Consider the following 13,766-nt stretch of genomic DNA (forward strand, 5'->3'; position numbering starts at 1 on the left):
CTCTTAGCCAATCACATGAAGAGATAAAACAAGAAACAAACCTTTATTACGAATATATAAATAGTTCAAAAAAGTCCAAAATAAATATCATGTGTAATTAATTACGAAAAAAAATGTTGGTTCAACCAGCTAATAGCAGGCAAGCTAACGTTCGGGCAGGACAACGTCTGTCGGGTCTGCTAGTACTTAATATATAGTAATTCGGTGTTGTGATAATATCTGGTTCGATTTTTTTTTTATAATTACGTTTTTTGAATGTTACTGAACACGAATAATTTTTTAGGTTATTGAGAGAGATTTCTTGCCCACTTTCTCGATGGCTGGTCCATTTTTATCACCTCTACCTGGTGAGTTGCTGACGGAGTATATGTTCGGAAGAAGAAGACAAAGAAGGAACAGGACTACATTCAGTCCCCAACAACTCCATGAGCTGGAAGCTCTCTTCCACAAAACCCACTACCCTGATGTGTTCCTTAGAGAAGAAGTTGCCCTAAGAATCAGCTTATCGGAAGCTAGAGTTCAGGTAAGAACACCTTTCAATATTATAATAATTAGGAAGTTCATTTCTACGGGAAATTCGATAAAAAAAATGTTTTCTTACCCGCGGTAAAATTCAAAGCAAACGTATGAAAAAATAATAAAAATGATTTTAATAAAAACGAACTACTTTAGCTTATAAAATTTTCAGTTATGTAAAAATTCATTTTTATACGTCATATTGTCAAATGTATGCAAAATTTTACTACTCCTCTTTTTATGATTCACAGCATATTGTGATGAAATAATAATATTGTTAGGATTTTGGTTGATGAGGGTTGGTGGAGCTCCTACAGTTAGAGGTTAACAGAAGACACATAATTGTTGTTTAATGCGTATTTATTACATGGCGAATAAGATACAAATCTTGGTTGCGTAGCGCGAGCGTAGCTGCGATGATGGGTTGAGGAGACTGCACTTGAAATACGTGCTGGAACTGAGTGACAGACTAACTGAATTTTACAGGACTGAGCGTTGACTGCGCCCTGTGGTCTCTTTATAGGCCACGTTCCTTTGTTCTACATATGTCATGGCAGGGACGATGTAAATTTACTGCAGGACGTTGATCGCTTGTTTTGCAGAATGTAATGAATTCAATTCAATAGAAAACGCTGAGTTTCTTCTTGGAGTTATGACTGTACATTTCAAATGAAACTTTTTTTTAAATAAAATAAATATTTGCGTTTTTATGATTTACCCAAATATTTCATTTTGAGGGCCATTTTCAACGAGTTGTAAATAACTCACTTTTAGAAAATGGGAATCGAGTTGGGGTAGAGTAGGATTCGAACCACAGACCTTTGGTCCGTGAGTCCGAGACACTAGCCACAGGACCACAATCCGATACAAAACTATTTAGCACGTGTGTGTCATCGAGCATAGACTTTAAACCCCACATATTAAATAACTTACAAAAATGCCTAAAAGGCGACATTTAAAACAGGGTCTTATTTGACCCAACACCGCCACGCACGTATTTTTTTGAGCCAGCGGGATTAAATGACGTTACTAGTTCTTCCGAATCAACCAATGTTAAGAGAGTTGCGATGGGTTTACGGTTTACAGTATGTCAACTGACCAATCAGCAGAACTAATCAAGAAGAAGGGAAAGAGAACTTGAGACGTCACACGCGAAGTAATTTCAAAAATACAAATCTTTAAACAATCATAACGCTGATAATACGCAATACAAATTTATTTTTTTTACATTTTTGGTTTAATTTAATAGCCTATCAAGAACTTTTAAAAGCTTATTGTATTCCTTACTAGTAAATCTAATAACATTCTTCAGAAGTAAATTCAATAATTTTCTTTATTTGAAGATCTGATGGTGATCAGTATGGAAATGTTTATTATTTCTGAGGCTTGAACCTAAAAGGGCCAATGTCAGATTTCTTTTTGTTTTACCACTATTTTGTAGAGATTGTAGAGATAAAAGAGCCAATGTCAGATTTTTTTTTTGTTTTACCACTATTTTGTAGAGATTCGATGTCAATGAGGAAGTTCAGTGGTTTTTTTATATTTTTTTTTATTTATAAATCATATAACACAAAGTATATTACATTGAATTACATTCCCAGGAGTTACAATAACTCAATTCGGTACATAAATAATATTAACATTTAAAAAATAACACATATTGAGAACTAAGAAACAAAGCAAGTTTAGCACCTTTATAACTAAATATACAACAACAATATATACGCCTAAAACCTTTACTTACACAAGCAGAATAAATATATATAAAAAAACGCTTTTAAGAATAAAAAAAAGGAGTGAATCCACTGAGGGAGATAAAGTCATTAACATCACATGCCATGCAGATGATGCTGTCATAGTGATGATGAGAACATATCCTTTTCTGTTAGTAAACATCGATGCCTAAGAAATGTCGTATAGTACAATGAACACATGATTATTGGAAACATAATTCGGATATACAAAACGTGTGTCACACCAAATCATGGTGTATACAACAGAGGCGAGGATAGATAGAGAGAAAATAAAAAATACAAAAAACCAAGTAGAAAAACCAAATAGAAAAACTAAATAGAAAAACCAAATAACTGCTCAGAACGTCAGAAATAAAAGTACTAAAGGCACTCGCGGGGAAACCCAAAAGAGGCAAAATCTAGAGTCAAGAAGTTAGACGGATTTGCGAAACCTATTGCATAGTAAATAGATTATGGAGAGATTACGCCCGTAATTCCATTAATCGAAAGCTCTAAAATCCCCTTGACCATTGCTCACGAAATCCCGTTTATTTTTACTATTTTCCATGATCGATGGCACACACACGTGCTAAATCATTTCACCTGAAATATAGAGCGACGACTGATAAAGCAAATCATTATTTTAAGTTGGATCAAATAAAACATATTCTGCAAGTCCAACAATATTGCACATTTTAAACTAAGCCAAAAGCGATTTTTGCGATACTTATATCGTAAAGAAAATAATAAATATCTATTCTTGTATGCATCATTATTTCTAGCATGGATGCTGGATTACAACACCCTTGAATCTAATCGCAATTTTTTTCTTGGGAAACATTTCTTTAAGCTGATTTCTGAAAGTAGATTTATTTATTTATTTATTCATATTTTACTCTTACAAACTATAAACAATAATAAAAATAATGTGACCTCACTAGGGTAACCCGTGCCGAGGACACTTAACAATCTACTTTTTTGAAATGTTTTTACATTTGAGAATAAACAAAGAAGACTAACTTAATAAACAGAGATAAATAACAAAATATTCAGACTGTTTTTAAAAACTAGGTTTATATGGACATCTATATTATTTATATTTTAAAACGCACAATGAAAATAACAAAAATATGTAATCCAAATATGCTGAAAGTGATCAGTTTGTATGTTCCCAATAATTAAACTAGAGCGAGATTTCATGCACTGTTTTACGCACACAGAAACCATACAAATGCAAGTCAGAATTCATCTATTAATAGGGCAATTCGCTTGCTAAATACGGCTTCTGCTTATAGTATTCGATCTATTTTTCAGTACATATCGGTAGTTTAGGAGCTATCTGCTTTCTATTCAGTAACTTCTAACTTATATTTACAGTCTTCATAACGTGATGGGTTTAACAACCAGTAAAGTAATACAGACTGCAATTGTCAAATAAATGAATAAAATATACATAAAGCAAATTGTAAACGCATGGAAAATATTAAAATCCCCAAATTAATCACTCTCTCTGGAGTAGGGAAGATTCTGAATAGCACCCCAAGGTACGTATTCTGATGGGAAGTTAAAATTTATCTTCAATTTTATCTACAAAGTAAAATTAAGTTTTCTGTATGAAAAATATAATATGTTCACAATTTTTTTTGTTCAAAACATGTTCAATTAGCGGTAACCGACGAAGATAGTTTGAATTTTCATTCACTTTCGTACATAAATATCGATATTAGTTTATACCGTCTCAGTACAGGTACCCTGAATACGTACCCAGGTTCAATTCCTGACATGGTGGGCATGAAATATTGTTTATTTAAGGCTGTTTAACACTGCAATACTGCCGTCATAAGAAAGAACGACGCATCTAACATTTTTTTCGAAAATGAGTTAAATACACATTCGGAATCAGGAAAAAAATACGCATCTACTAAAAATACATCTATCTTCCTAAAATAACCACAACCCTATTATTTTCACTAATAAAGAGACTAAACTGCAAAAAGTCTTGAAGATTACTTAATATAAAAGGCTGTTCTGACTTATATAATAATTATTAAAGACTGATTAAAATACTTATTTTTCTTCTATTCCGTTTTTAAAAACATCTGAAATGAATGTAGGGTAAGGGTGTACAAAATGACATCGGCGGGTAAAATGACATAGTTATCATTTCTCTGAAACCAAACTCTTGGTCACGTTTGAAACTGCACAAGAATGAGCACTGGTACGACACATAAATACTCACTAATATTTAGGACGCTTATGACGACCGCCCGAGGAGGACGTGTTGCGGGTTACTTTGTGAAATAAAACAATATTTTTGTTGCGCGGACACCGAAGGTATTATTATTATGTTATTTGTATTATTCTATAACACAAACTGAAAGGATATATTGTGTCATTGTTAATCTTCATATAAAACTATAATTTTGCTAAAATTTACTAGATGCCAAGTGATATTTTTTAATGTTTTTAAAAACTCACGTAGTGGGGTAAAACGACAAATGTACCGGTAGGGTAAAATGACATACCATGCCATTTTTCCCCGCTTAATACTTTTATTTCTTTAGAAGAATAATAATGCTTCGCAATATGTGCGTAAAACATGACATTTGAATACAACTCCAAATATATCAGAAGCTAAAGCTAAAGGTTTCAAAAAACATATCCTGGAAAAGTGTAAACAAGGTATATGTAAAAAATTGATTATTAATTCAGACACTGAAGACCTTCTACTTACAGACGATGAAGATGACTGCTCATGCATTTATTGTAATGAGTTATATACGAGATCAAAGCCAGGTGAAACATGGTTAAAATGCATAAAGTGTGGAAACTGGGTTCATGTAGAATGTGCTGGTTTAAATAAAAAAAACAAGATTTTTGTTTGTGAAGTGTGCATTTAATATTTTAATTCTTTAATATTTATAAAAAACGTTTCAATTCTGTTTTTAAAAAGTGTTGAATAATCATCCCATCTAAGTATATATCGTATGACATTTTGTACACCCGGTGGGGCAAGGCGGTTTTTTGTAGTATGTTTTTATTTTTGTATTTTTATTTGATAGATTTGTATTTTTTCCTACAACAACAGTGCTAAAATGTTGAAAAATAGTGTACATTTTGAACCAAAGAGATTTTCTACTAAATATGTTACCAATTATTTTTTTTTTCATTTTACAAAAAAATCTATGTGATTTTGTACACCCTTCCCCTACCTACTCGTTTTTAATTAAATTTAAGATCTGCTGGTAATTTCGAAGTTAATTGATTATTAAGTCGGCGTTACTCAGTAACATCTATTTTATTTAGTTGAGTAAAATCAATTGGCATATTAACACTAAAAAATAAAGACGTTTACTGAATTACTAAATAAAAAGGGCGTTTTAGCTAGAAACGTCTTTTCATTGAAGTATAACATATTTTCTTGTAATTTTTTTACTAAAAAGAAGACGAAAATGTTAATTTTTAAATATATAACGTAAAATTTACTAAAAACGGTAAATATTTCGTTAGGGCCAACCATTATACATACTGTCGCACAATAATACACCTCATTTTTGTCGTATTTTTCACACAGCGAATTTTTCAATCTCCGAGTTACAAAATATTTATTTTCTTGGTTTTTTGTTTTATGTAAAAACGTCTTTCTTTCTTACAACGGCAGAATATTGTGCTGGTACCTGGAGCGTAAAGCTAGGGTTTCCTAGGACAGCGGTGCCCGTATTTTAACGACCGTAGTGAACGGTGATGCGGTGGACAGCCGTCATAACGGTGACTAAAGAGTGGTTTCCTAGGAAAACGGTGTTATCAACACCATTTAACACCGTTTTCATAGGAAACCACTCTCTTGTCACCGTTACGACGGCTGTCCACCGTATCACCGTTCCCTACGGCCGTTATGATACGGGCGCCGCTGTCCTAGGAAACCCTAGCTTTAGCCTAATCACATTATCTTCCATGCAAAAATATCCAGATACACTACAACACCGTGCCGTATACACCACTGGCTGCGGATAGAGAAATGAAAATGATGATAGTGACTTTTTAAGTATTCTTGAAAACACACGCGTCCTAACATTGCTTTTTATGACATTTGTTACGAATATAATATACATTATTGAGCTTTCGAGCATAATTCGATGACATTTAAGTGAAATGTTGTTTTTTTTTTATTCATTTGATCGAGAATACAAATTATTTATAAATCTGAAAATGTTTGTAACTGTGGAATAATAAATATTATTCGTTATGTACAGAAACGCTCGAATTTATTATCGATTATCAAGCTGCTTTTCTACTTCCATTATCTGGTGGAAGCCAAAATATTGTCTGTAAAATACTGACAGGAAGAGTGAGCAACACACGGCACAGTAATCCAGAAAAATACCACCTGTATGGTCGTAAAAATATATTTAAAAAATTACAATCTGATTTAAAATTATGCTTAACCGACTCAAATAGGGAAATATCACATACTACGAACACCGATAACAATATATGAAATGGATTTAGAATAATTCATTGTATTTTCAAAACCAATATGGATATTGTGGAGAAACGTTTTCATACATAAATGTAAAAAATAAATTTAATAAAAATACGTTCGTAAAAAAACGCCACGTGTTAAGCCTTGGTTGTTGTGACGTCAAGATTCGTGATACTGTTTTACACAAATTTCAATGACAGGAACAAATAAACACGAATCGTGACGTACTAGGGGCGAAGCCAATAGAATCACCGTTTTTGCGGGAATTCAAAATTACAAATTTAGAAGTATTTTTTATGCTACTTATAATTGAGGACCGTCTAAACAAAGCGAAAAATCTACAAAATGTAAATATTTTAGGAGAAGGTTTTTTCATGTTAAAAAAAAACTATTGCGATTTTAAATAAAATAAAAATTATATTTTGTTAACTTAGATATATACTAAAAATCAACAATGTAGAATTAGTAAAATTATTTATAAAAATGTTCTAAATTCACGAATTTTTACAAAAAAGAAATATCTACATAGTTTTGTGATAGAATGTATGGAAAATTGATTTATGTTGGGAATTAAATAAGTTTACTTTTCCATGAAATCATTTCAAACTGATTTTTTGTCAAATTATATGTCTACTGACATATTAAAGTATATATGTAAATATACACATTTGGGAATTTACCTCCTCAATATTTTTTGTATACATAATACCACAAATAAAGTGATAACAAAATATATTTCAAATAATATTATATTATAATTATTATTTTACTTCTTTTTTCTTGGTTGAAATCATGTTTTGTTTGTGATTTTTTTTCGATTTTAAAAAACTTAACACCCCAAAAAATATATTGATATTTCGCTTTGTGAAAACTCTATGTAGTGTAGTTATTTCGTTTTGTAAAAATTTACGATATATGAACCGCTACAACTTCGCATATATATATCGTTTTGTTAACGTTTTATTTCACCAATCGATAAAGCTCACATGGAAGAACCCATTTCAATAAAAAAACGCATTTGTTTTTTATTTAGAAATTTCACTTTGTGGAAACGGTCTTCAATTAGATCATTTTTTGCTGGGCAGTATTTCGTAGACCTTTATTTCTTTAAAAATATTTTTTTAAAAGTGATATTTCCCTACCCCCCGTTGATTGCGGGGGGTGCGTTTTGGACATGGCCGCGATAAGCAAAAATTCGCGATCAACGGGGGATTTTTCGCGGAAATCTTATTTTTTAACGGATCTTTTTCAGATGATTTAATTTTATTTTAAGGCAATGCAAGTTGGGTCGTTATTTAAACCAATCAAACCAACCATTGCTTGTTTAAAAAATAATTACTCATTGCTTTATTATTTTTTTTCAATTGATCGCACTCGGGCAATTTAAAATCCCTAACTGCAATTTTGCCACTACTTTTTAGCTTTTTTTCTTAGTTTCTTTTCATCACAAAAGATCTTCACAGGACGCAGTGACGTCGGGAGTTTGCATAGCACATACCCCCCCCCCACCTTAGAATTAGAAGAATTAAAACGTCACTGCATTGGGAAAAATATCGCGTTAGGGTCGCGATCAACCTGTATACAGTAATAATATTCTGTATACAAAAATAATGACTCAGATGTCACCGTTCTGTAGCAACAATTTACGGACAGTGTATACTTGTAATGCCGTATTAAATAGACTTCATGAACTCGGCAATAGTTATTCCCACGTATCTGATATATTTAGTGTAGGGTATTGTTCCTATAGAACAAACCTTTTGAACTTTTTCAAAGATGGTGAATGGTAATTATATTAATTTATTCATGCATTTCATAATATATACAGTTTTTGTTCACTTTGCCCAGCTGTGTGAAACAGTACTTATGATTTTCTTGTTGTATTACTGTAGAATGTTTAATTATTTAAACCTTCTAAATATGCCGTATAATTTTTAGGTTAATTTTTTTTAAATCTTGGGTATAACGAAATTTATGTTTAAAAAAAATGTATATATATAGCCAAATATGTTCGTATTATAAATGTTTGTAAAAGGCAGATTTGCCGTTTATGTTAATAAAATAAAATAATATTACAAATGTTAATTATGTTATCCTGATAATTGTTTATAGGTCTGGTTCCAAAACAGACGAGCAAAGTGGAGAAAGCAAGCCAGACTACAGCTGCTTCAAGACGCATGGAGAATGCGATGTTTAGGCCTCACCTCACCGCCGATGATGATGGGTAAGAATTTATTCTACAATTAATTTTAAATGTACTTAAATATGCAGTTACCTTGTTTTTTTGTGTCATAGATTTGTCCTATTTAACCCATTAAGTGCCACAAGTGAGATATTTCGAATGTTACATAAACATTTGTATGTAAATATCTAGAATATTCACGGCTCCATATTGATTTATTTATGCTTTATTATGTTCGTTCATAACATCTTAAGAGCTAATATAAACTTATAATAAAAATATTTTTCAAATTAATGGTAAATATTTTATTCCTTTCTATTTATTTTATTTCTTCAGGTAACTCATTGTACAGCTTCAACCCCATGTACCAAATTTTGAGATTCTGTTTTTCTCCTCATTGATGACCTCATTTTTTTTATCCCTAGTTATAACATTGTTGGTTTAATTTTAATTTTGTTTTTTATTTTTTTAATCTTCTTAATCATTTTATGTTTGAAAATTGCTTCATTATATATTTTTTTTGCTTTACTGTGAGCAAGCCAATTTCTTTGTGCATTCTTTCTATATTAGAATACATATTTCTTTTGAATATAATCCTACTCGCCTAACTTTAAAGAATTGATATATGTTTAATTTCCCCTCTATTACAAAAAAAAGAATGGAAGAACAGTAATATATGTGTAGATATATGATTATTTTATAAATGAAAACACTACTCTCTATATCTATTACAAAGAAAATGTGTAAATTTTATAAATTTTTCAATTAATTAAAATCGATAATTTTATGCATTTATTTTCCTAATTGTAATGATTATTTACTATGTGTAGTACTGTCTCTTACGATTCCTTGTGATTCCTGTGATAATATGATCAGAGTGGTTTCCCGTTGCCTTCTCTGGTGGATTTTTCTGTCTGGGTTACCTTCCCTTAGCTAGGGTTTGGAGGTGCAGAAACTCGCCTATCATCCTTTCGTTATCTGCTGTGATCACACCGTTATGTGTGTGATCCCACTGTCCATGGTTCACGACGTGAACGCTAGCGAGTAGGACTAGTCAGTAGTGTTGCCGGTGGAATGCAACTGGGTGTTTTTAGCATTTTACACCCTCCAGCAAGATGTGACTCACTGCGACTCTACTGACAGTTCGAACCCCAATATCCTCTAACCAAACTTATCCCTTTTGATAGTTTTTTTTTTAGTCTATTGTGCAATATTTTGTCCGACCTGTGATGGTTTTCATGTACTTTTTGAATTCGTAAGAATCATTCATATTATTTATTTTCAGGACGTCCAGGTCATATGAGTCCTCCAGACGGGCTGTCCTCCCCCCCTGAGAAATCTGATGAGCGTCCATCATCAGCGTCTGGAGGCCCTTCGTCACCACCGAGAGACATATTCCACCACCTTCCGATCCCGCCAATTCCTTCACCAAAGTCAAAATACGACGAAAAACCCCAGAACAATGACCACGATAACCTAAGAAACAACCATCAAAACAGGATGGAGAACCAGCCCATGAGAAACGATCAGCAAAATAGGATGGAGAATCATCCTATGAGGAACGACCACCAAAACAAGAACATAATGACTAATTTCTCACTTAATGGAATTCTATCTAGGCCTGATATATCCAGTCCAACCCCGACTGATCTAAGCTTAGCTCCGAAACTGTACCAGTTTCACGAAAACCAATATCAAAATGGAGGATACAACAATGAAAAGACCACGCCAAACAGTGACAATTCTGATAAAGACAGCGATACAGAAATAGATCTTACTTCTCACAGCGGTAAAGAAGAACTGTTGAGGGCTAATAGTTCGCTTCTTTACGGAAATGTTAAGGACTATGGCCAACAGAACCCAATGTTGAACGAAATGGTACCGAACGATCTCAGTATGAACTGCGGGAAAAATAATTCTGAATAACCATAAATTATCAGCAATTCGATTGGAGCCTAATATGATTCAGCTCATTGTAAATAACAAAGGATAGACACTTTTACATTTAAATGTTATTAGTTTTTTATTAGTATAATTTTGATTACAATTCCCAGCAGTTGTACGGATTTATTTTTGCACAGATTAAAACAAATTTTTACAAAAAGCACTACTCAAATCCCCTATTTTGGAAGTAATGATAGAGGTCGCAAAAAGAACAACCCTGTCGAAAGTACTTTAAACAAGTCCAATGAGACAATATGAACTATACAGCCCATGGGCAGATAAAAACATAGATGAATGTAACAGAAAATACTGGTGCAAACCAATCCGGGGGATTAAAACCACGTAGACGATACGAAAATTAACATCATTAGGAAAAAGTTTTAGATTAAAATTGAAACGGGTTGTGGTTCCGTGGTAAGTGTTACGGATTCACGGATCTGAGGTCCGAAGATCAAACTCCACTCTACCTGTGAGCTATTACTCGTTGAAAATGGCCCCAAAAACTAAAATATCTGGGTAAATCAGAAGAACGCAAATATTTACTTTAAAAAAAATGTCTTTAAAGAATCTTTTTTATATTAATCATTGCTTTATATAGGGCAGTTTTTTTACAGGGACTCTGCGATTGTGCATATGATACAGGAAACATAGGTTAGCAGCAAAAATAAAAGATTTTTCAAACACTCTCCGGCTGTCCTAATCACGTACACATTCCGTAAACTCCATAAATTGATTAAATCATATTTCAATTAAACTTTTACATTAAGTCATAAAATATTAATTTTATTTGATCATCATCATCATTCCCCTTTTTACACATAATGGTGGATAGGGCACTGCCTTGGTACAGTAATCACAGCGAATCTTGTCCATTAATTAGCCACTTAAATGTAATATTCCGGTATAAAAGCACATTGGGCAATAGCATATGCCTGGGTGTAACTTTATACCAGGTTTGTAAAAAAGGCCCATTGCTAAAATAATATTTTAATCTAACTCATGACCTCTTGTGTGGCAGGCAAACGCGCTCATTATTTGACCTCGAGGCGCATAATACTTTATTTAAGTAGAAATAAATTTAAAAAAAACATTCCAGCGATAATTTCTTCCTGTTTAAAGAAACATACTCCACTCTTAACCCAAACATTTGATTTTGAAGCAATTTTTTTTAATGGCTGTAAATAACTGTGCCAGGAAATGGAATCTGAGTTAGTTCGAACCATGGACCTCTGATTCGCCCGTGACAGTATCACGAGAGCACAACCACATTTTTATCATAATTATTATGTATATAAACTTTTTATTTAATATTTCTGATCACTGTAGTCCCTTTAAAAAAAAAAGGAACGTTGGCTTGAGTTTTTGTATACACCAGTTTTAGAAAATTTTGCTTTATATACCTACTTAATATGGAGCTTTGACACCAACAATGATTTTTTTACATTCAATCCATCTTACGTTGCATTATGTCAGCCTCGTGGTGTAATGGTCAGCGCGTTTGTCTGCCACATAACAGATCTCGGGTTGATTCGTGACATGGTTGATATGAAATATTTATTTAAAATAGTGTTTTCACCCTGGAATATGTCGTAGTCCCTGGACTGGTACCTGAAGCGTAAGACTGATCATCTTACCTTCATGTAACCAAAACGATCAAGATGCGCTGCGATTAGTGTACCAATGCAGTGCCCTATGCATCATTAGGTGCGGAAAGTGTATGATGAATGATGACTTTTCATTATTTCTATTTAAATTCGTTTATTGTTGTTTTAGATTTTACATAAATAAGTAATTAACCAAAATAAAGTAGTGTGATTATATTAGAATAAAAATAAATGACATGTAACAGTTTTTTCTTTCCCAAACTTCTAAATATAATATGAAATGTTTATGGAAAAACTGGATTAACCCCTAAGACTTAATGCCTTACCCCTAGGATTTATCTCCCATCCCCTAAGGCCATAGCCGCAGCCGGCTACCCCGCCAGATCCTTACACATCAGAAATAATATATCTTCGCAATAACTCCCATTTAAAAAATAAACCTTCCAAGGCTGTATTTTGACATGTGGAGAAACTCAAAATGCTTATGATCAAACCGACTGGTTTAAGATGTATCTTATCCACATCCGCTCCTAGATGGAGCATGTTCACATCATCAAACTCGTCCAGGAGACCCTATCGCTAACTAACACTCACCTTCTTCCACGTCAAACCCAAGTTCCTTAGTTCCACCGAATAAATCCGAATGATCCTCATTGACGGCCTTCCAGAACGGCGCGGCGGGAGCCCGCAAGTGTAAAGAAGAGGCAACTTGAGTTTAGGTTCTCCTGAGGCATATGCAGAACGTGTCCAAGTCAGGTCCACTGTCGCATCCTCAAGAAGTATGAATATTCCAAATATTTTTAGACGTTGCCTCGGAGGGGAAAATTGAGTCAGATGAACTTCAATCAATAAAGGTATCATTTAGCTCTTGAACTTCAAAAAATCAACAGAGAATTTAAGAAATTAAGACGCTTGACTTAAGCGCGAAAGGTTTCAGGTTCGATACATGATGAAAACTGAGTTCTGTACTGTAATTGGACTTCCTGGCCTGTCGTGGTATAAAAAATAATAAAAACATTTTTTTAAATTCAAATAACGTCAAAATAATTAATTACAGTGTGTAAAGTCTCCTCTGGTGTTCCCCAGGGAAGTCTACTCGGTCCCCTATTATTTCTTATATATATAAATGACATTGATGTTTGCTTTCGTTATTCAAAATTTCTTCTTTATGCCGATGATATGAAAATATACGCTAAAGTTAAATCTCAAGAAGATTGCCTAATGATTCAAGACGATCTTAATCGTCTAACTGACTATTGTATTGAAAATAAACTGTTTTTGAATATAAATAAATGTGTCTGTAT

At 32.9% G+C, this 13,766-nt stretch overlaps 1 protein-coding gene across 1 annotated transcript; it reads left to right on the forward strand.

The window, feature by feature from the left end:
- Positions 1-316: 316 nt before the first annotated feature.
- Positions 317-11,065, forward strand: LOC148274766 (uncharacterized). The gene is made up of 3 exons (XM_088236631.1): positions 317-523; positions 8,845-8,956; positions 10,200-11,065. Exons 1-3 carry the CDS (start codon positions 317-319, stop codon positions 10,838-10,840), a joined length of 960 nt encoding a protein of 319 aa, XP_088092757.1. The 3' UTR covers positions 10,841-11,065.
- Positions 11,066-13,766: the final 2,701 nt, after the last annotated feature.

Source organism: Micrasema longulum, unplaced genomic scaffold, assembly GCF_059751315.1.
Source record: "Micrasema longulum isolate JH-2025_06_02 unplaced genomic scaffold, ASM5975131v1 h1tg001589l, whole genome shotgun sequence".
In the NCBI taxonomy this organism is placed as follows: domain Eukaryota; kingdom Metazoa; phylum Arthropoda; class Insecta; order Trichoptera; family Brachycentridae; genus Micrasema; species Micrasema longulum.

Excerpts from the sequence above, each read along its gene's own strand:
- LOC148274766 (XM_088236631.1), top strand. The coding sequence starts at position 317 with ATGGCTGGTCCATTTTTATCACCTCTACCTGGTGAGTTGCTGACGGAG. Across the intron at positions 524-8,844 it reads TATCGGAAGCTAGAGTTCAG|GTCTGGTTCCAAAACAGACG; the intron begins GTAAGAACACCT and ends AATTGTTTATAG. Across the intron at positions 8,957-10,199 it reads CTCACCGCCGATGATGATGG|GACGTCCAGGTCATATGAGT; the intron begins GTAAGAATTTAT and ends ATTTATTTTCAG.